The 21904-nt window shown below is 39.7% G+C and overlaps 1 protein-coding gene across 1 annotated transcript in view; it reads left to right on the top strand.

Moving 5' to 3' along the window:
• The window catches only part of EYS (eyes shut homolog), an 826250-nt gene that overhangs the window by 645136 nt on the left and 159210 nt on the right, over positions 1-21904 (top strand). The window contains exon 37 of the mRNA XM_065631328.1: positions 16274-16438. Within this exon, the coding sequence (XP_065487400.1) occupies positions 16274-16438 (165 nt within the window). The remainder of the gene's footprint in view (positions 1-16273; positions 16439-21904) is intronic.

Below are 21904 nucleotides of genomic sequence, written 5' to 3'. Positions count from 1 at the left end.
AATGAACTTCAGGAGTGTGTTACTGAAACTTTAACAGGAAGATAAAGAAACTTCTTGGTTTCATAGGAATGCAGTAGTAGTACCTCTGGAGCACTATTTTATCTTTTTTCTTTCCAGATTTGTGCAGGAGGAACCTACTTTTCTGATTTTCTAGCTATCAGTACATTCCCTGTAAATTTCAGGAACTACCTTTGCACCATAAACCTATGAAAACAAATTCAGATTAGAATTTCTGATTAGATTTACACAGTTGTGTAAATTATGCATCTATATGTCTAAATAATAATAGGAAAGTCTAATCAAAATTTCATTAAGATCTGCTAGAAAAGTAATAAGAATTTGGTGCATACACAATGTAGCAATATATAAACTGCATTATTTATATAAGCACATTAAATTTAGTGTTCTTAAAACTACAGCTTGCATTTCACATATAATATTGATCATCTGTTATCTGGTGCCAGCCATATGACAAATCAGTCTGCAGTGTTATCCAGATGGAAGATTCCTCTTCAACTGACTAAATACAACACACACTGAAAAAGTCTGAATATTTCTCCAAATTAAACTTTTACAGCAAATTACTCATTGAGTATTTCTCTGATCCTTTGGGATAGGAATGTTAGTTTGTGTTCAAGCACCATTGCAGAGAATAAAATTAAATTTATCTGGCAGAAATAAAGTCATTGAAAGTACATTGATATCACATAAAGCAAAAAGATGGCCCTAGAATTTTTATAAACATGAGAATTGCAAATACACAAAACATATACACATTTAACTGAGACTGATTGTAAAACAACAGAAAATGAAGATATTGGGTCACATTCATTTGTGTAACCAAACAGTTCTCTATTGCAATGAGTAATATATGATCTCTAGTACATCAACATGTTATAAAAAGTCAGCATTTCCATATGTATTATATTCCGCCACCTGCCTTTTTCCCCTGAAAACGAAAACTTTCTTTCATTCACTCCTTTTACCACTTCATTACACTTGAATCAAAAATGTGAAAGCTAATGTTCAAGTCGACCTTCCGTGATACTTCACAGAACAAATATATTAATGAGTGAACTTCAGAAGATTTTTGCAAGTCCTTGCTTCATTAAAATTTGCCATAATGTGTCACAGTGACCTTAAAAGTAACCAGTTTTTCAATATAAAATATAGTAGTGCATTATGACAACTCCAGTGTAAATTATGGTTTGATATTCAAAGTCTACCTTAGACTTTTTCCTGTAATTGGGAGAGATTGAAAAGTATAAATGAAGATATAGAGGACCTTCATTTCCCTCCTAGATAGGACTTTTTTTTTAATAGATAAAACTCTGGTGTTTTTCCAGGAAGATCATATTTCCTGTCAAATATATTGAGCTTGAAGAAAAAATGAGATAATAGCTTCCCAATTTTCTCTGTGTCAAATTCAGGAAAAGAATTAAGCACTTATGCATCGTTTTGAATGCAGGTGGTAAAATACATCTGATTAGGTTCTAGTATCAATTAGGAGCATTCTTTTCAAAATCCAATGCACTTAGGAGCAAAGTAATAAATTTTGGAGATGAAATTAATCAAACAAAAAGATGAATGACTGGGTTGTGTCCAAAACTACTAAAAACAGTGAGATACCAATTTTGTTTGTGGATTTGGACTAACAACAACTAGATTGTTTGGGATTTTTTCAACAGCCAATTTCTTGACTGGTTTTTTTATACTTTCTGTTGAGGGTTTTTATACCTACTGTCATACCTGTTTTCACAAAATCTTGAACTGAATATGAATGATTTATTTTCCTTTTTCCTTTCTGATGTCCGTCTGTTCCACTTACACATCTGGTCTTACTTTACATGTCCACATGATATCCATAAAAAAATCATAGAATGTCCTGAGTTGGAAGGGACCCACGAGGATCATTGAGTCCAGCTCCTGTCCTTGCATATGACAACCCCACGGTTCACACCATGTGTCTGAGGGCATTGTCCAGTCTCTTCTGGAACACTGCCAGGCTTGGGGCCGTGACACCTCCCTGGGGAGCCTGTTCCAGTGCTCCACCACCCTCTGGGTGAAGAACCTTTTCCTAATGTCCAACCTAAACCTCCCCTGACACATCTTCCTGCCATTCCCTCGGGTTCTGTCATGGGTCACCAGAGAGAAGAGATCAGTGCCTGCACGTTCTCCTCCCCTTGTGAGGAAGCTGTAGCCACCATGAGGTCTCCCCTCAGTCTCCTCAGGCTGAATAAACCAAGTGACTTTAACTGCTCTGGATACGGCTTCCCCACCAAACCCTTCACCAACTTTGTAGCCCTCTTCTGGACACTCTCCAGTAGCTTTATATCTTTTTCTTATAGTGTGGTGCCCAGAACTGCACACAGTGCTCCAGGTGAGGCCGCACCAGTGCAGAGCAGGACAATCACCTCTCTCGCCCGGCTGGCAATGCTGTGCTTGATGTACCCCAGGACACGGTTGCCCTCTTGGCTGCCAGGGCACACTGTTGGCTCATGTTCAACTTGCTGTTGACCAGAACCCCGAGATCTCTCTCTGTGGAGCTACTTTCCAGCATCTTGTCTCCCAGCCTGTATGTACAGCCAGGGCTGCTGTGTCCCAGGTGCAAAAAAACCCAGAATTTAATAATTACACAGCATCACTCAGCTGGACAGCTTAGCAAGCTTCATGGCCATCAACTGAATAAGCTTCATCTTAGTCTGTGAGACAGGTCGCTTTCTTCCTTTTACAGATACACGGGAGCTGGCCAGAAATACTGAATTCTCATCTGCTGTAAACTGATACAGTTACAGCTTTTCTGATGTACAGCAACTGAGGGTCTAAGGAAAAAACAACAACAACAAAACAGTTATTCTTTCCTGCTAAAATGTGAGGTTGGAAGAAGAATAATGATGGCTACAAAATAAGGATATGAAAATAGTTTATTCTTCTTGTGGCTCTCTGTTTCCCAAAGCACATGAATTATAGAATCATAGAACACCAGACTGAAAGGGATCTCAAGGATCATCTGGTCCAACTTTTCTTGGTTGTCACAGTCTAGACAACAATCACACACTGTTCTCACAGTCTAGACAAGTTGACCCAGCACCCTGTTCAGCTGAATCTTAAAAGTGTCCAATGTTGGGGAATCCACCACTTCCTTGTGGAGATTATTCAAATGGCTGATTCTTCTCATTGTGAAAAACTTCCATCTTGTGTCCAATTGCAATCTCCCCAGGAATAACTTGTACCCATTACCCCACGTCTGCTCCATGTGACTCGTTGTAGCCACCCTTTAAATAGTGCAACATGGTGATGAGGTGTGCCCTAAGCCTTCTTATCTCAAGGCTGAATAAACCCAGTTCTCTCATTCTTTCCTCGTATGACGGCTTAGATTGGTTTTCCTATATTTTTCTTAATTTTTCAAGTTTGGGGTTTCTTTGTTTTGGTGGAGTTTTTTTTGGTTTTTTGTTTGGTTGGTTTTTGTTGGTTGTGTTTTGTTTGGGGTTTTTTTATTTTGTTTTTTGTTTGTTTGGGGGGGTTTTGAGTTTGGTGGTTGTTGTTGTTGTATTATAGTACTTGTGACCTACATAATGTCTCGTGGCAATAAATTACCCAAGACAAATATTTCACAAATGCTGTGAAAACTTATTATTAATTTCCTTTTGTTTTTCAAGCCTGTGACCTGACAATATCACTGAGTACCCTTAGTTTTTGTGTTACAAAACACATTGTTGTCATTTCTTATTCACATTTTCCTTATCACATTGCATAGGCCTGATCTGTTTCTAACTCTGGAAGCCGTTACCATCCCTTTGATCATCTCTGCTTCTGTTCTGTGTTTCATTGTACCTTAGCAGATGCATGTTACCAGGTTGCTTGTAAGAAATCAGAAGAGACTTTTCTGTTGCGGTTGAGATGGACAAACGACACAGACCAAGTTCTTATGTACAAACAGCAGTCTCCATTTATTGCCACAAATGCTTTTTTATATAGTCTTTACCAGCTCAAGTGTCTGTTTGCTATTGGTTACAGTCTGCAATAGTAACATATCATTGGCTAATTTTGCTATCATCAGTGTTACTCTTTTCCTCCCTTCTTTCTCACGCGTGCACCTTAATATCTTCAAGGCCAATCTCTGTTCCCATACCCTCTGTCAGGGAATCCACAGACCCACCATAGTCCCCCACACTTTTCATGGCATCATCTGCTTTATTTTCCTAGATTTTTTTAAAACTCTTTTCATCTAATACTTCTCCACTTGTATGGCAGTTTCCTTCAATGAAAGTGAGATTATATCCTGCTCTTAAGGATTGCTTATGTGGCCTGTTGTCTCCCAGAGCTTCCTCTAAATCTTCACGATTAAATATACTGTCGCTCTACCATTCAAAGCCCCTAGCTATCTGCAAAGTAAGAGAGTAAGTCAGTGATCTGAATTCAGATCTCCCAGTTGACAGCAGAGAGCACTATCAACAAGGCACCAGGCTAGCCTCGTAACTTGTGCATTTTATTCCGGAAGAATTTTTTGCCTTATAATGTAGGAGTTCAGTTACACAGCAAGCAGAAGGTTTTTGTGCATTGAAACAAATGAAAGCAGCAAGGGTGAGATTTATTTTGTTTCATATTTGATTGTCTGGGAACAGCTGAAATCACCTAATCAATTATTTTGTAGATTTCTAAAGTTACAGTTATTGAGGAAATGGTTATTGTAGTTCTGTACTATTGTAGATGTGTGTGATGCTTTATGAAATACCCAAGTCAGATTTTGTATGTACCAGACATAATCCCTAGGAATTTTCTGAATCATATTTCTTTCACTTTGATTTTTTTCCCACTGTGAACATGAGATAAAAGAATGCATTACTGTCAGGTAGTTAAATTTAGCTCCTGGGGTAGTCTGTGAGTGTGAGATGCATAAAGCAAGTCACGAATTCATCAGTCCCTTGATGATGCTGCTAAAGTGACTTTTTCCCTGCTAGGAACACCTCCATTCTTGGTGATACAGAAAATGTTTTCTGCACTGGTTGGCAAAGTTTTTATTATCTATGTTTCTACTATATTCTTTGAGTGATGGAAAAGAAGAACAAGTACAGAATCTGCCCATAAGTTTCAGATCTCTGTCATAGGTTGTTTACCACTGTAATTGAAAAACACAAATAGCAAATTCAGAGTTTAAATCCCTGACTCAGTATTCTGATATCCTGTTCAGTTCACATCTCTAACTTTTCAACTCAGAACTACTATGTTAATTTGATTTGCCTAAAGAAAGTCCTCCAGCAGGCCATTTGGTTCTGATGCAAAGACATCAAGAGTGAGAATTAGTCATCTAACTTCCAATATTACTGGTGTACATGTCTACAGCTAAGCCAGTGACTCTCAAGTCATTTTATAGCAAATAGAGAGGTGGGTTTAGGTTGTGATTCATCTGGCCTTTTTAGATGTTTATTTTAAGGTGAGAAGAATCACATCCAAGGATTACCCATTTCTGCTGCTGTTAAAGAGGACCAAGGACTTTCAGTGCAGTTATCTGAGTTGTAGGTTGGAGGCAGCTAGGTCAGATGTTTGATTGGATCTCTCTTACCAGAAGATGAATGCATTACTTCCCTTTCTAGGGTTTTGTGGTGGTATTTTTTGGTGGCATTTGTTTGTTTTGATGTTGTGTTAATTTTTTTCTGCTACTCATCCTTACTATTAAAAGTGTTATTTATGTCTCATTAGAATTTATTTAGCAGTGGCTGGTGCAGTTGATGAATATTACTATCTTCAAGATTAAAACGTCTGTTTTTCCTAGAATTTAATAGAGTTTAGTACTAAGCCAAACTTACCACAAAAAGCAAACAATGCTAATGGAAAATTAGAGATAGAAGTGGAAATAGAGTGATTCCAATTTACTAGCAGTGGAAAACTGTATTCTTCCCCTTGCTGCTATTTTCTAAGTAAGACTAAGTCAAATAGGATCATAATATAAACTGGTTAAGGTTTTCTCAACATTGATTTTGCCTTGTACTTACAAGGTCTTTTATATATATATATATAAAATTGTATTATGCTGCTTCCTGATCATTGATGTATTTAAGTATCTAAAGATGAAGCTTGTATGCAGGTAGGGACCTGAGTTTGATCAACTTAGGTTTTAGACATCTATATATCCTAACAAATACAGTTTGGGGACTGAAATTCCTTAATCCATTTTGTTTATTGAAATAGGAACATACTCTAACTCTAAAATAACTGTATGGCTTTGAAAAGTTGTACTGTATTAGCTTTCTCACTATCCTCTCTTGGTATAGTGTCATATTTGTCATTGTTTAGTTGTAGTAACAGCTAATATCTCAAAAAGTTACATTCTGCTCAAAGACCTTAGAAGTAGGTCAAAGAATCATCATGGAATTCCTTTGTAGAAATTATCCATACTACAGACCTACTGTGCTGGTGACTCCATTAGGTTCCCTCTCATTCTTGTGAGGGACATGGTTGATAAGTTCCTTTTGCCCTTCAGATTTTCCCTAGTGCAGTGGCGTCCAAACTATTTTGATTGTGCACATCATCAGTAAAAAAAAAAAAAAAAAAATATGCATTTATTTATAAATGACATATATGTACTACTGCAGTTGTAAAATTTTTCTTCCTGTACCTTAGTGATTTGTCTTGCATACACCCCAGGGTGCATGCAGTCCACTTTGGAGACCTCTGCCCCAGTGGAATAGTCCCTTGAAGTCAGAGCTGACAGTGTCAGTAGCCCCAGGAAAGAATGAAGTAATCATTTCTTCTGTAGGCCTGTGCTTCAGTGGTGCAGAGTCTAGTTGGAGGCCTGTAGCTAGTGGTGTTCCTCAGGGGTCAGTACTGGGTCCAGTCTTCTTCAACCTGTTCATCAATGACCTGGATGAAGAGACTGAGTGCACCCTCAGCAGGTTTGCTGATGATACCGAACTGGGAGGAGTGGTTAATACTGCAGAGGACTGTTGCTGCCATTCAGCAAGACCTGGACAGTCTGAAGATTTGGGCAGAGAAGAATGTAATGAAATTCAACAAAGGTAGGTGTACAGCCCTGCAACTAGGGAGGAATAACCCCAGGCCTCAATTCAGGTTAGAGGTCGACCTGCTGGAAAGCATGTCTGTGGAGAAGGACCTGGGAGTCCTGGTCGACAACAATTTAACCTTGAGTCAACAATGTGCCCTTGTGGCCAAGAAGGCCAACAGTATGCTGAGGTGCATTGAGAAGAGTGTGACCAGCAGGTCGAGAGAGGTTTTCCTCCCCCTCTGCCCTGGTGAGGCTGCATCTGCAGTACTGCGTCCAGTTCTGGGCTCCCAAGTTGAAGAAAGACAAGGAACTACTGGAGGGAGACCAGCAGAGGGCTGAAAAGATCATTAGGGTTCTGGAGCATTTTTCTTATGAGGAAAGGCTGAGAGAGCTGGGTCTGTTCAGCCTGGAGAAGAAAAGGCTGAGAGGGAATTTTATCAATGCTTATAAATATCTCAAGGGTGGGTGTCAAGAGGATGGGACCAGACTCTTTTTAGTGGCGCCCAACAACAGGATAAGGGGTAAGGAGCACAAACAGAAACACAGGAAGTTTCATCTGAATGTAAGATGAAACTGCTTTGAGGGTGACAGAGCACTGAAATAGGCTGCCCAGAGAGGTTGTGGAGTCTCCTTCTCTGGAAACATTCAATCTACTCTAGGTGAACCTGCTTTAGCAGGTGGGTTGGACTAGATGAGGTCCAGAGGTCCCTTCCAACCCCAAACATTCTGTGATTCTGTGAAATAAATAAAGTACAAAATTATTTATTGCCAGCAACCATCTTAGACTATGCCGATCTGTAAATGTTACTAGAAAACAGCGTAAAATACTCCAATGTTGTAGTAGAGTCTTACATGCATATTGTAGCTGGCATCAATAGTATTTCTGTTATTAGCTTATTTTATTTCAGCATATGCCCTCTTTGGCTCTGATTCATGGAACCTACCAGTGTGCAGCCATGCTCAGAGCTGTGTGGGACTTTAATTTCTGCTAATTCAGAGTTTAGTAGAAGGAGGGAAGTGGAAAAAGATATTCCAGATGAGCAGTTTTGACTGTACTATTCTACCTGTGTATTTCATCACAAATCTCAAGATTTTAGATTTTTAATACACAGACTTAATCAACTACACGGAGAAGCAACTGATTTTTCAGAACCGTGGATTTATCTTAACACAGGTTTTACTTGTAGATATATGCATTTGCTACATTTTTTTCCCTAAAAGTTAATTTTATTCCAAGTTTTTTCACAGTGTATAAGTTATGATTTTGTTCATTTTAAGAAAGATTTTACAGTAGCCATCTTTATGTACTATGTATGCATACTAAAATAATTTAAGATGTCTTTTCACTGTTTACTATTACCAGTAACATATATAAATTCAAAGCTTAAATATGTTTGAATGTCTGTAGAATCCCACATCAGGGAATTTTGTATTACTATTTAACATAACCTTACAGAAAGGTTCTATAGTTACCTGTAAAATGTAGCACCAAGTTGACAAGATCTTCACTTAGAATGCTGGAGTTTCTTTTGTTTATGGATTTCTTACATTTTTGATGATAATACTCCACTATCAGAGATCTCCTAACACTCATATCTTTATGAAATCTCTCAAAGGTTATTACCAAGTTCTTCCAAAAATAATGTGTCATCAGGTTAATCTTGATAAGTTTTAAGAGTAATGCTGCATGTGAGGCTACAGTTTGCTGCAAACAACTGTTTGCATTACATCAAACTATTCCCTCTTATCAAACGGTTTGCTGCTGTTATTGAATTAATTTCAAATACTGGGTCTACAGTTAGCTGTATGTATCAATTCTGTTAAGGATAAAACATGAGATGTGAAAAATTATTCAAAAGAGGGGGTAGATTTTTTTTTACTTTTGACAAATCCAGCAATACTGAAAATGAATTGCTTGTTTCTTGACAGATATTGAGGACACTTAAAATGTGTTTCCACTGTATGCAAGATAAGACAAGAAAACTTAGACTTAGTGGATATTGCTACAGGTACCCTTGGGACGCTGGAGTTCCAACCTGTTTTTCACTGTCTTGCCATATGCTGGGCTACATGCTTGCCAAATTCTTGCCGCTGAATTACAGTTTCCTCTCCAGGCCTCCTTTTGGAATTGAGTTCTCATTTTTTTTTATTCTTTTACTCAGAATTACCTTTCTTATTTGTCAAGATTTAAGGAACAAGACAATATGCGTACTTAAAAACAATTCTATAGTTACAGAACAAAGTTACAAAAACCAAAATGGCAAACTAGCTGTTCAAGCACCTCAGCTAGCTTGTGATGCTTTCAAGTCACCTTTTAAGCCAAATAGAGAAGACTGCTCTAGAGTGTTTTCATGGGTACATTTCCCTGTAGAAAGGATGTTCTGTCAAGCACAGTCACAGAATCACAGAATGTTAGGGATTGGAAGGGACCTCGAAAGATCATCTAGTCCAATCCCCCTGCCAGAGCAGGAACACCTAGATGAGGTTACACAGGAAGGCGTCCAGGCGGGTTTTGAATGTCTCCAGAGAAGGAGACTCGACCACCTCTCCGAGCAGCCTGTTCCAGTGCTCTGTCACCCTCACCGTGAAGAAGTTTCTTCTCATATTTAAGTGGAACCTCTTGTGTTCCAGCTTGAACCCATTACCCCTTGCCCTATCATTGGTTGTTACCAAGAAGAGCCTGGCTCCATCCTCGTGACACTCACCCTTTGCATATTCATAAACATATTTACATATTTATAAATATTTACATATTTATAAACATCAATGGGGTCACCTGTCAGTCTCCTCCAAGCTAAAGAGACCCAGCTCCCTCAGCCTTTCCTCATAAGTGAGATGCTCCACTCCCTTCATCATCTTTGTGGCCCTGCGCTGGACTCTCTCCAGCAGTTCCCTGTCCTTCTTGAACTGAGGGGCCCAGAACTGGACACAATATTCCAGATGAGGTCTCACCAGGGCAGAGTAGAGGGGAAGGAGAACCTCTCTCGACCTACTAACCACTCCCCTTCCAATACACCCCAGGATGCCACTGGCTGCCTTGGCCAGAAGGGCACAGTGCTGGCTCATGGTCATCCTGCTGTCCACCAGGACCCCCAGGTCCCTTTCCCCTACACTGCTCTCTAATCAGGTCATTCCCCAACCTGTACTGGAACCTGGGGTTGTTCCTGCCCAGATGCAAGACTGTACACTTTCCCTTGTTATATTTCATTACATTTTTCCCCGCCCAACTCTCCAGCCTGTCCAGGTCTTGCTGGATGGCAGCACAGCCTTCTGGCGTGTCAGCTACTCCTCCCAGTTTTGTGTCATCAGCAAACTTGCTGATAGTACACTCTATTCCCTCATCCAAGTTGTTGGTGAATATATAGAATAGTACTGGTCCCAGTACTGACCCTTGAGGGACTCCACTAGATACAGGCCTCCAACTAGACTCTGCCCATTGACCACGACTCTCTGTCTTCTTTCCTTCAGCCAGTTTGTGGTCCACCTCACTACTTGATCATCCAGTCCATGCTTCCTCAGTTTAGCTGTGAGGATGCTGTGGGAGACGGTGTCAAATGCTTTACTGAAGTCAAGGTAGACCACATCCACTGCGCTGCCATCATCTATCCACCTTTTTATGTCTTCATAAAAGGCTATGAGGTTGGTCAAACACGACTTCCCATTTGGTGAAGCCATGTTGACTGCCCCTAATGACCCTCTTATCCTTGATATCCTTGGTGCCATCTCAAGGCATAAGTTGTTCCATCACCTTTCCAGGAATGGGGGTGAGGCTGACCAGTCTATAGTTACCCGGGTCCTCCTTCTTGCTCTTTTTGAAGACTCGAGTGACATTCGCTTTCCTCCAGTCCTCAGGCACCTCTCCCATCCCTGAGTCTGCGAAGCTGTTCCCTGCAGCATCTGTGGCTACTCAAACCTCCCCCTCCCCTGCGGTATGGGACATGGAAAGCACAGCTAACCATGTCCTGTTTCAGTACTTCTCAGCTGTTGAATTTGAATGCTTCACAGTTGATTCCTCTTGCTGAGTATAATATTTTTCTCGGTGTCTTATGCTTAAGAAGCTTTTAGTGGCTTCTTTGCTTCATTGTGCTACTTGTAGAGGTTGTATTCCTTCTTCTGATCTACACTGTAGATAATCAGTCTCAGTTTATGTGAAGGTAGATACTTGTGTATCTGTTTGTGTGTCAAGAAGATACCTGCTGTTTAGTTTTGTCCCACTTAGGCACTTCATTCAAGAGAGGACTAACCCCTGTGGTCTCAGTGACCTCTTTACTGATGTTGTACAGTTGCAATAAATTGCAACTGTTGCACAGCTTTAGAGTAGAGAATGACTCTTGAGGATCAGCGGGCTAATAGCCTACACACCCTGGGAAATAGGGCGTACTCTGCATCTTAGTGATCCTGGATGGCTTTGTTGGCCAGGTATGAGTTTAAGTCTGTCTGCTATCTCTCTTCTGCTGACTCCTGAGAGGACTTCATTGCATTGGTGATGGAGGCCTAGGCTACTTTGAGTGCAGCACTGCAGATGTAGTCACTACAGTTGAAATAGCATTTCCCTCAGTAGTTTTGGTTTTCCATTAGTGCAGAGACCTCTGGATGCAGGGTGCTGGACTCCCTGGAAAGTTGCAGGTCTTTACAGAAGGTCTCCCCTTTGAAGGGACCTATTCCAGCTAAAGGACTGATGAGATTGTCCTTCCTTTCAAAATTGCCTGGATATCCTACGCTCACTTCCCCTCCTCACTCTCACAGAATCACAGAATGTTACAGATTGGAAGGGACCTCGAAAGATCATCCAGTCCAATCCTCCTGCCAGGGCAGGAACACCTAGGTGAGGTTACACAGGAAGGCGTCCAGGCGGGTTTTGAATGTCTCCACAGAAGGAGACTCCACAACCTCCCTGGGCAGCCTGTTCCAGTGTTCCGTCACCCTCACTGAGAAGAAGTTTCTTCTCAAATTTAAGTGGAACCTCTTGTGTTCCAGCTTGAACCCATTACCCCTTGTCTTACTGTTGGTTGTCACCGAGAAGAGCCTGGCTCCATCCTTGTGACACCCACCCTTTATATATTTATAAACATTGATGAGGTCACCCCTCAGTCTCCTCCAAGCTAAAGAGACCCAGCTCCCTCAGCCTTTCCTCATAAGGGAGATGCTCCACTCCCTTCATCATCTTTGTGGCTCTGCGCTGGACTCTCTCCAGCAGTTCCCTACCCTTCTTGAACTGAGGAGCCCAGAACTGGACACAATATTCCAGATGAGGTCTCACCAGGGCAGAGTAGAGGAGAAGCAGAACCTCTCTCGACCTACTAACCACCCCCCTTCTAATACACCCCAGGATGCCATTGGCCTTCTTGGCCACAAGGGCACAGTGCTGGCTCATGGTCATCCTGCTGTCCACCAGGACCCCCAGGTCCCTTTCCCCTACACTGCTCTCTAATAGGTCATTCCCCAACCTGTACTGGAACCTGGGGTTGTTCCTGCCCAGATGCAAGACTGTACACTTTCCCTTGTTATATTTCATTACATTTTTCCCCGCCCAACTCTCCAGCCTGTCCAGATCTCACTGGATGGCAGCACAGCCCTCTGGCGTGTCAGCCACTCCTCCCAGCTTGGTGTCATCAGCAAACTTGCTGATAGTACACTCTATTCCCTCATCCAAGTCGTTGATGAATATATTGAACAGTATTGGTCCCAGAACTGACCCTTGAGGCACTCCACTAGATACAGGCCTCCAACCAGACTCCGCCCCATTGACCACGACTCTCTGGCTTCTCTCCTTCAGCCAGTTTGCAGTCCACCTCACTACCCGATCATCCAGTCCACACTTCCTCAGTTTTGCTGTGAGGATGCTGTGGGAGACGGTGTCAAATGCTTTGCTGAAGTCAAGGTAGACCACATCCACTGCTCTGCCATCGTCAATCCACCTTGTTACGTCTTCATAAAAGGCTATGAGGTTGGTCAAACACGACTTCCCCTTGGTGAAGCCATGTTGACTGCCCCTGATGACCCTCTTATCCTTGATATGTCTTAAGATGGCACCAAGGATAAGGTGTTCCATCACTTTCCCAGGGATGGAGGTGAGGCTGACCGGTCTGTAGTTGCCCGGGTCCTCCTTCTTGCCCTTTTTGAAGACCGGAGTGACATTTGCTTTCTTCCAGTCCTCAGGCACCTCTCCCGTTTCCCAAGACTTGGCAAAGATGATGGAGAGTGGTCCAGCAATGACTTCAGCCAGCTCCCTCAGGACCTGCGGGTGCATCCCATCTGGACCCATGGATTTATGGGTGTCCAGATTGCTTAACTGGTCCCTAACCCAGTCCTCATCAACTGAGGCAAACTCCTCCATTGTCCTGCCTTCCTCTGGGGCCTCAGGGGTACGGGGCTCCTCAGGACAGCCTCTGGCAGAGTAGACAGAGACAAAGAAGGCATTCAGTAATTCTGCCTTCTCTGTATCTTCTGTCACCAGGGCACCCACCCCATTCATCAGTAGGCCTACATTGCCTCTGGTGTTAGTTTTATCTGCCATGTATTTGAAGAAGCTCTTCCTGTTGTCCTTGACCCCTCTCGCCAGGTTTAACTCTAAGGAGGCCTTAGCTTTCCTAGTTGCCTCCCTACATCCTCTGACAACAGCCTTATATTCTTCCCAAGTGGCCAGCCCCTCCTTCCATGATTTGTAAACCCTCCTCTTCCACTTGAGTTTGCCCAGCAGTTCCCTGTTTAACCACGCAGGTCTCCTGGCTCCCTTCCTTGACTTCCTGCGCGTCGAGATGCACTGATCTTGAGCTTGGTAGAAGCAGTCCCTGAATGTTAACCAACTATCTTGGGCCCCTTTACCTTTCAAGCAGCCTTGCCCACGGGATTTCCCCCAGCAATTGTTTGAATAGGCCAAAGTCGGCCCTGCTGAAGTCCAGGGTTGCAATTCTGCTTGCTATTCTGCTCCCACCACATGAGATTCTGAACTCCACCATTTCATGGTCGCTGCAACCAAGGCAGCCCTCCACCTTTACTGCTTCAACCAGACCCTCCTTGTTAGCGAGGACAAGATCCAGCAGCGCACCTCTCCTAGTCGGCTCCTCCACCATTTGCATCAGAAAGTTACCGTCAATGCACTGGAGGAACCTCCTAGACTGAGGCTGGCTGGCTGAGTAGTCCTTCCAGCAAACATCAGGGTAGTTAAAATCCCCCATAACAACCAGAGCCTGTGACTGTGAGGCCGCCCTCAGCTGCCCATAGAAGGCCTCATCAACATCCTCACTCTGATCTGGTGGCCTGTAATAGACTCCCACGACAGTGTCACCCCTGCCAGCCTGCCCACCTCTCGCCTTCAGATACCTGAAAGAAACTTCACAAAATATTTTTAATGTAGAAACAAAATTGTGTCAGTTAATCTTGAAGTCAAGTATTTTTTGAAAACTGCCTAATAAAAGACATTTTAATAGATATAGCTGCAAGGTGTACCACTATATTGTCAGTACTGTGCTACACTGAGGTTTCTGAAGGCACTGCATTTGAAGAATAAGAATTAACATTGTTTGCACAGATCCTCTCTGTGAAAGGTCACAGAATCACCAGATTGTTGAGGTTGGAAGGGACCGCTTGAGATTATCTAGTCCGACCATCTGCTCAAGCAGAGCAGGGTCACCTAGAACAGGTTTCTCACAACCATGTACAGTCAGGTTTTGAAAATCTCTAAGGACTGAGACTTGACAAACCTCTCTAGGAAACCTGTGCCAGTGATTGACCACCCTCACAGTGGAAAAAGCATTTTCATGTGTTTAGGTGAAATTTCTTGGGTTTTGATGTGTGCCCATTGCCTGTCAGGGAGCATTGTTGAGAAGAGTTTCGCTCCCTCTTCTCCATCCCCTCCAATCAGGTATTTGTAGACATTGATAAAATCCACGTGAGCCTGCTCTTCTTCAGCCTGAGGAGTCCTGTCTCTCTCAGCCTTTCCTCATATGAAGGAAGCCCCAGTCCCTTAATCATGTTTGTGTCCCTGCACTGAGCTAGCTAGATTTGCTGGTACTGTTCCCTTTGAAAGTATGGATTTAATTAGACAAATGGTATTCCCATAAGTTTATAGGTCTGCTTCTGATTTGTAACGCCTTTGACCTTACCTCACCCTCCAAGGGAATTTTTCCATGCCATATTTTTTTCACTTTCTCCAACAATCCTGATTTTTCCAGGCCTACCATTTAGAAACAGCTACTTCTTGCTTTCCATCCTGCCTTTCTTTTGCTGTCAGGTTGTGGTGGGTTTTTTTTAATGAATGACCTTCAACACATGCTTGTTTAACTAGGGATTTCATTTTGTTCCATCTTAAGTCCAAAAAAAAGGCAGAGAATAAAACATGGGTGGATTTCACAAAGAAACAAAAAATAAAGTGAATTAAAAGTTTGGAAAAAAAAAAAGTATTAGTCATGCCTGTGTGTAACCATCAACTGTAAATCCATTGTATAGTTTTAGTTCATTAAATTAAAAATTTCTTTACAAAAATATTACCTGAACTCAGACTGCTTTTCTTGTTGCTCATTCCTTATTCATATCCCTGGTGATGAATTTGGAGAGTCTTCAAGGAGAGTTGCTTAACTAGGGTGCTTAAGGCATCAGGAAGACATTCTGCCTAACCTCAATTAGTTTTGTTCTGTTTTTTCTTGCTTGAGTGGTATTATCATCACAGCTTCAGGGGAAGGAAAAAAAAACACCACAACATAGTGACAAAGGTAATTAATGCAGTAAATGTTGCAAATGTTAAGCCTTCATAGCTAAAAATTTTCTCTTGTGATTATTTATTTTCAAGACAGCAGCAGTGTACTGGAAAAATGTTTATAATGCCCAATGGCATCCTCATCTTAATTTCAAACTCAGAATATTTGAGTATCCTCAAAATGAAGAAAACCTGTGTTTCTTATCTGGCACTATAAACCAGAAGTACTTCACAGGGATATCATGGGACAAAACTTCTGCATGGACACTTCTGAAAATATTTGTGACAATCTTTTGAACTTTATTGCATCTTCTAGCAGTAGTCCCTCCTATAATGGTCTTTTCACTTCTGGTAATATGCAGCTGCTAGAACATTTTCATTTTCTGCTTATTTAACTTGAATGTTTGAAATTAAATAATTTTCTATGCATGCTCTGCAAATAATAAAGTTGATTATACCATTCACATGTATTCAGAAGAACAGATATTTTTAAATATGTTTTGCTGATTATATTGTATTGTATTACTTTATTTTGAAATAAAATAATAAAATTAGCTTTTGGTTACTCATTTCAGACACAGCACTATTTTTTCCATCCTTCACTGGAAATTCTTATTTGGAACTACCTTTTCTAACATCTGTATCTGAGACCAGGACTGCATCTGGGCAGGAAACAAGCCATCTGATGACTCTGTACTTGACAGTGAAAACAACTGCTCTACATGGCACAATTCTTTACAGTGAGTACCAATGATACTTGAAGTTAAGTATCAGTTTTAGCTCCTTCAGGTCCCTATTAACTTTAGTGTACATCAGCTGGCATTTTCTATTCAGCAGCAAAATGAGTCATTAAAATGCAGTAGAAGCCTTTTGGTATTCTAATGCATGATGCATTATAAAATTTGAACCATCATTTTTTGTGTTCCTCTGGAAAGTTCTTTAATTTATGACTCACTGAGCAAAACATAACTTAAAACTGAAAATGCTGCTTCCCGAGAAGAACGAACACAGGAAGTGTATGACATTAGTAATAAGCGTTACAGCTCTAAAATACAAATGTTGAAGAAGTTTTGATCAATTTATTACAGAGAAACAGCTTCTCCATAGTTGGTTTGAGACTCACTTCTTATTATAAATATGATCTTGGTTCCAAAGATTTTTTTGACTTGCACAAGTATCTTAAGTTCTGCAAATTTGCCATATTTCAGAGTATTTACTGTGATTTCACACTTCAGAGGATTCCTTTGTGGTTCCCAGAGAGTATACTTGCAAACTTGGAGGTATGCATGTTAATACTACAAAAGAATGTTCCTTCTTGCCTGCATGTTTCATTCCTCAGTATATGGCATGAACTTCTGAGACAGTCTGCTTTTCACTAGTCAGCAAGAAAAACAGGCTTCTCTGCCAGTTGAATATTTCATTATATATATGTTTAGCTCATAATTTCTATCAAATGGAAAACCAGGAAAGTGAGGTGGTTTCTTCCTGAACCCAGTAAGAGCTAGAAAAATATAATCTATGTGTTAGATTTACTCCAAAAAGACAGGAGCATTTTCTGTTCACTGCAGCTTCCTGGAGTTTGTCTGCACCAAGAAATCTTGTTGGTTTAATACAAATTATTTGCATCAATTTTTCTTATTTTTATATTAAACTGAAAGTATTATGTGAGTTCACCTGCACTACATAACTATTTATAAGTCAGAGCTAAAAGCAGTATAAACTTCATGACATTATTTAATTATGCCTTTTATTATTATCTGTATGACACATTCTTTAGATGTAAAACACTGTAGCACCAAATTGAAAACTTATGTTTAGTTCTTATCAAAATGCTATGTCAAATACTTCCATGTTATAGCTGGGCTGTTGCTGCAGCTGCCTAAGGTACATGGCTGCAGAATTTGCTAAGAATCATGGATAAGTGGTGACGTGGCAGTTCTTTATGTTGAAGTGTTTTATACTTGTTAGTTATTCCAAGAGGAGTTATATGTCCTTCAAGAGAAGTTCACTGGAAATACTTTGAATATATTTGGCATTTAATGATTTTGTTTGCCTCCTCACTGCAAAGTAGTTAGCTTCCAGCCAAAGTTTAAGTTTGCTCTCTACCCATAAGCCCTGAGTAAGCATGTCTGTTTAAAAAAAAAAAAAAAAATCCAACATGGACATTTCTCTGCCGTTCTCAGGAGGAAGTGATGTTTTCTGAAAACCAGGAAAATCAAACTGTATTCCTACAACCAGAGCCAAATTTGTTTCTATCATTGCTTATTGGAAAAGGTCTTATCATAGAATCATAGAATTATTTTGATAGGAAAAGACCCTCAAGATCATAGAGTCCAACAGTTAACCTAACACTGTCACTAAACCGTGTTTGGATCTGAAAGTAGCAAATTTACAAAGCTGGGGAGGGATGGGGGTGGGAGTAGCTTTGAAACAGAATTTGCAATGCTGGATGCTGTTGGCCTAGTTTACAACTCAACCATGTTTGATCTTCATCTGATTTAATTTATAGTGTGATATATATCCAGATATATCACAACCATGAAGCTAAATTACAGAAAATAAAAAAAGAGTAATTTTCAGCTTATAAAATAATTAAACCATTCAAGACTTATGCATAAATAAATTGTAAATGCTTAAAGCTCACTATCATAGGGTAGTTATCACTTCAGTTTTTACCTAAATTAATTTCATCCCAATTGCATAGAATTATTACTCTTCAATTTTATCTTGAATCTATATTTGTCTTATACCTGAATTCTCATACTTTCACTGCACAAAAGCCCTCTCTGTTATTAGTTAGAGACCCTAGTTCTTGGCACATGCAGAGATTCCTTTTTCCTGAAGTTTTCGTGAGTTCTAGTACCTCTTACTTGTTTTGACAAAGTATGCGTGTGCCTTAAAAAAACTGCTTTGAGGGTTTCCATTTTCTGAGGTCAGAGTACCTCAATTTCCATTTCCCACTGACATACTTTCTTCTTGACTTCCACAGAAATACAAAGAAATATTTGCATTCCAGTTTTGCTTTCCAGGTTCTTGCAACAAAAATTAAAATAAAAATGATTGGCTGGAATTTCAGAAAGTTGAAACATTTTCTCTGATTTTGATTACCTGACTTGAATTATTGGTCTTATAACAGAAAGTATTCTATTTTCTAGATAGTGTATTTATCCTGTATCCACCCTAATAGCTGTTCATCTCTCAGTTCATGCATTCTGTGGAAAACTCTTAATACAGTATTTCCGTTTACAGCAGTTTTATTACAGCAGTATTTGAGCACTTCATGTTATTTAAAACATTTATCTTTGCGCTTTCTGGAAAGATAGTGTGGTGTTAGTGGAGAACCATGCATTTGTTTGCTTTCCAGTTATCCATGTCTAGAGACCTTCATGGACTGTGTCATAGCTCCCTCCTTATCCCTTCATGCACCCAGAGAGAGGGAAGAAGGAAGGGTCAGGATGCAGTGATATGAGTTTAGTTCTTACCCTGACACTGAGCTGGGGCAGCTCCAGGAACTTGGGATAATTTTTACCTGATTTCTAGCAGTCATTTTACTCACTTTTTCTTTGTTAGTTCCCAGTAACGTGTGGTACTTGCAGTCCCATTCCCCTTGCTACCCCTAAAGTAGAATTTTACCTGACTTGTAAGTTTCCACTCTTTTAGTGACCAATAGGTTTTCTTCTGGTTAGGTTTCTGCTAAGATTGGAAAAAAAAAAAAAAAAAATCTCTTCCTGACTGTTGAACACAGACTCAAAAAGTAGTGGAGGACTGCATATTTTGTAGAACTCTGATACTTTATCTAACATTAATTATAGCTTTGCTTTACATTTTTACTTAGTCTTCCTCAGGATCTGGTCCACTTTCTATAGCACCAGTTTCTTTCCCTTATTTTCGCTCTTTGCTTGTGTGTCTTTCTGGTAAATTCCTTTTCAAACAATATGAAGTTTTGCTATGATTGTCCATATCAATATCCATATTTAGTTTTACATGAATGTAAAATGCATTATTTAATACATTTGTGAAATAAATATCTCTTCAGTGTTTCATGAATGAATACTATGTGCATATATGGATTATCCAGAATTTTGTAATTTATCATTTCTCTATGCATGCATAAGGCCTTCTGTAGTTCTGTCAGATGAACATTATATCTTTCATGAGTTCACAGGCTCCCTTTGCTCTTCCTTCATCCTTGTTTTTTGCCCCTTCTCTGTCTTTCGTTTTCCTTTCTAACAGCTTCAAAAGAGAAACTGCTGTTGTCAGCTGCGCTCCTTTTCATAGTAGTACAACTGCTTCTGCTGCTGTTTTTTGGAAGCTGTGCTACCATCAAACAGCTGAGAAATGAACTGTCAGCAGAAAGTTGTCTTGAGGCAAGTGAACTCACTAGGTACAAGAACTACAGAATTATAAAAAAGGGCTAACATTACTGAGATTTTCATATTCTGTTAATATACTGATGATAGCAATAGGTCCACATTTAAGGTTGCAATAAGTTTCACACATTCATAAAGCAAAAATCCTCTTGTTGTCAAAAGAATTTTTAAAAATATAAAGAAAATCACAGTGATCTGTTTGTTGCAGGTGTATTTTACTAGGAAATAATTGGTTTGTTGTTGGTTTTGTTTGTTTTTTAAATCAGTCCACTTTCAAGCCATTCATTTTTACAAGCACACCTGATTTTACCAGGTTGTGATGAGGTTACATCTGTTTATCTGGCAGATAATTAGTAAACATTTAACTATACTGAGAATTCTCAGAGAAGATGCTTTTGATGTACAAATGGATTTGAATCAGAATTATTTGAATGCCTAGAATATTTTAATCAGAATCTTAAGGGAAAATGTACAAGGATTGAAACTTGTATCTATCTTTACCTAACATGCCAGCCAGCGAGGATCAAAAAAGGAGTTCTGAACTCTCTCCACTTGTTCATATTCATGCATCTTAAGATAAAGACAAGTGAACGCTTAAGTACTGATGTGTTATTGTAATACGTTTAGCAGTTAATGCAAGTACACATATATATATATAAAAAAAAATAAAATCTGTGTATACAGAAAACAAGCCTACTTATAGGCAAACTGATAGGCAGAATATGAGAATCATTGACTGTGCTGGATGTGTCTCTTTGCTATATCTTGCCATAATGTTGTTGAAATGCATTTTCCTATTTAATGCCTTTATAAGCAAGGGTTTTAACAATGGTTGGTTGAGAGTAACAGATACTAAGGACTAAGTGGTGTTTGCAGAGGCTACCAAAAATAGATTGTTAAAAACATGAGGAAAGAAAGAGGATGTGATTTATAGAAAATTACTACATATGTTAGAGGCAAAGAATCAATCCAAGAAGAACTGGTTTGCACATCGTTTTTAATAGATTATAAACCATCCTCTGTTTTAACAGAATCATAGAATAGTTTCAGTTGGAAGGGATCTGTGAAGCTCATCTAGTCTAAATCCTCTGTAATGAGCAGGGACATCTTCAACTAGATCAGGTTGCTCAGAGCCCCATCTAGCCTCCCTTAATACAAAGGAAAATATACTTACCTTCTTAATTATGTTTTCCCTAATTATTTCAGTATTTATTATATTTAAGAAGGATACAAATGGTAACAGTCGATGGACTAAAAATTTCTGGGCCTTACCTTTAAATTATTGGCAGAATGTGAGGAGATTTTTCTTTAAATACGTAATGAGAAAAGTTTGAAAACATACACATTTATTACATTTGTGCCAATAAAGATTAGCCATCATTTGAGACATATTTCTTTGTTGAGTACAGTATGCATTCTTAGAATGTTTTATTCTATTCCTTATTGATTTTACTTTTTTGCATGATTTAATTTCATCATGTCAAAGCAAATTGTGGTATTTAGCCACAAAGCAAAATAAATTACAAGTGGTCATAAAAAACTGATACAGTTATCAAGTTTTACTTCGTCATTTTCACTTTTAACAGAGTCAACTCTGTTTGTTGTTTAACTTCTACTATATATGGAAGTCTATAACTTCTGACAATTGGATTTCAGATATCACAGCCCATGTTTATAGCATTCCTTAAGGACACCAGCTCCTTTTTCATTAGTTGTGCACTTAAATTATTTTCCTGTACTCTCAGAAGCTCTGTTCCCCAGATCTACCCATATTCTACTTACCCTCCTAAAACTAAAGATGGGCCTATTCAGCCATAGTCTATTTGTGTGTTGTTT

The sequence above is a fragment of the Caloenas nicobarica genome, chromosome 3 (genome assembly GCF_036013445.1).
Source record: "Caloenas nicobarica isolate bCalNic1 chromosome 3, bCalNic1.hap1, whole genome shotgun sequence".
Classification (NCBI taxonomy): domain Eukaryota; kingdom Metazoa; phylum Chordata; class Aves; order Columbiformes; family Columbidae; genus Caloenas; species Caloenas nicobarica.
This window is presented reverse-complemented; position numbering and strand designations above follow the sequence as displayed.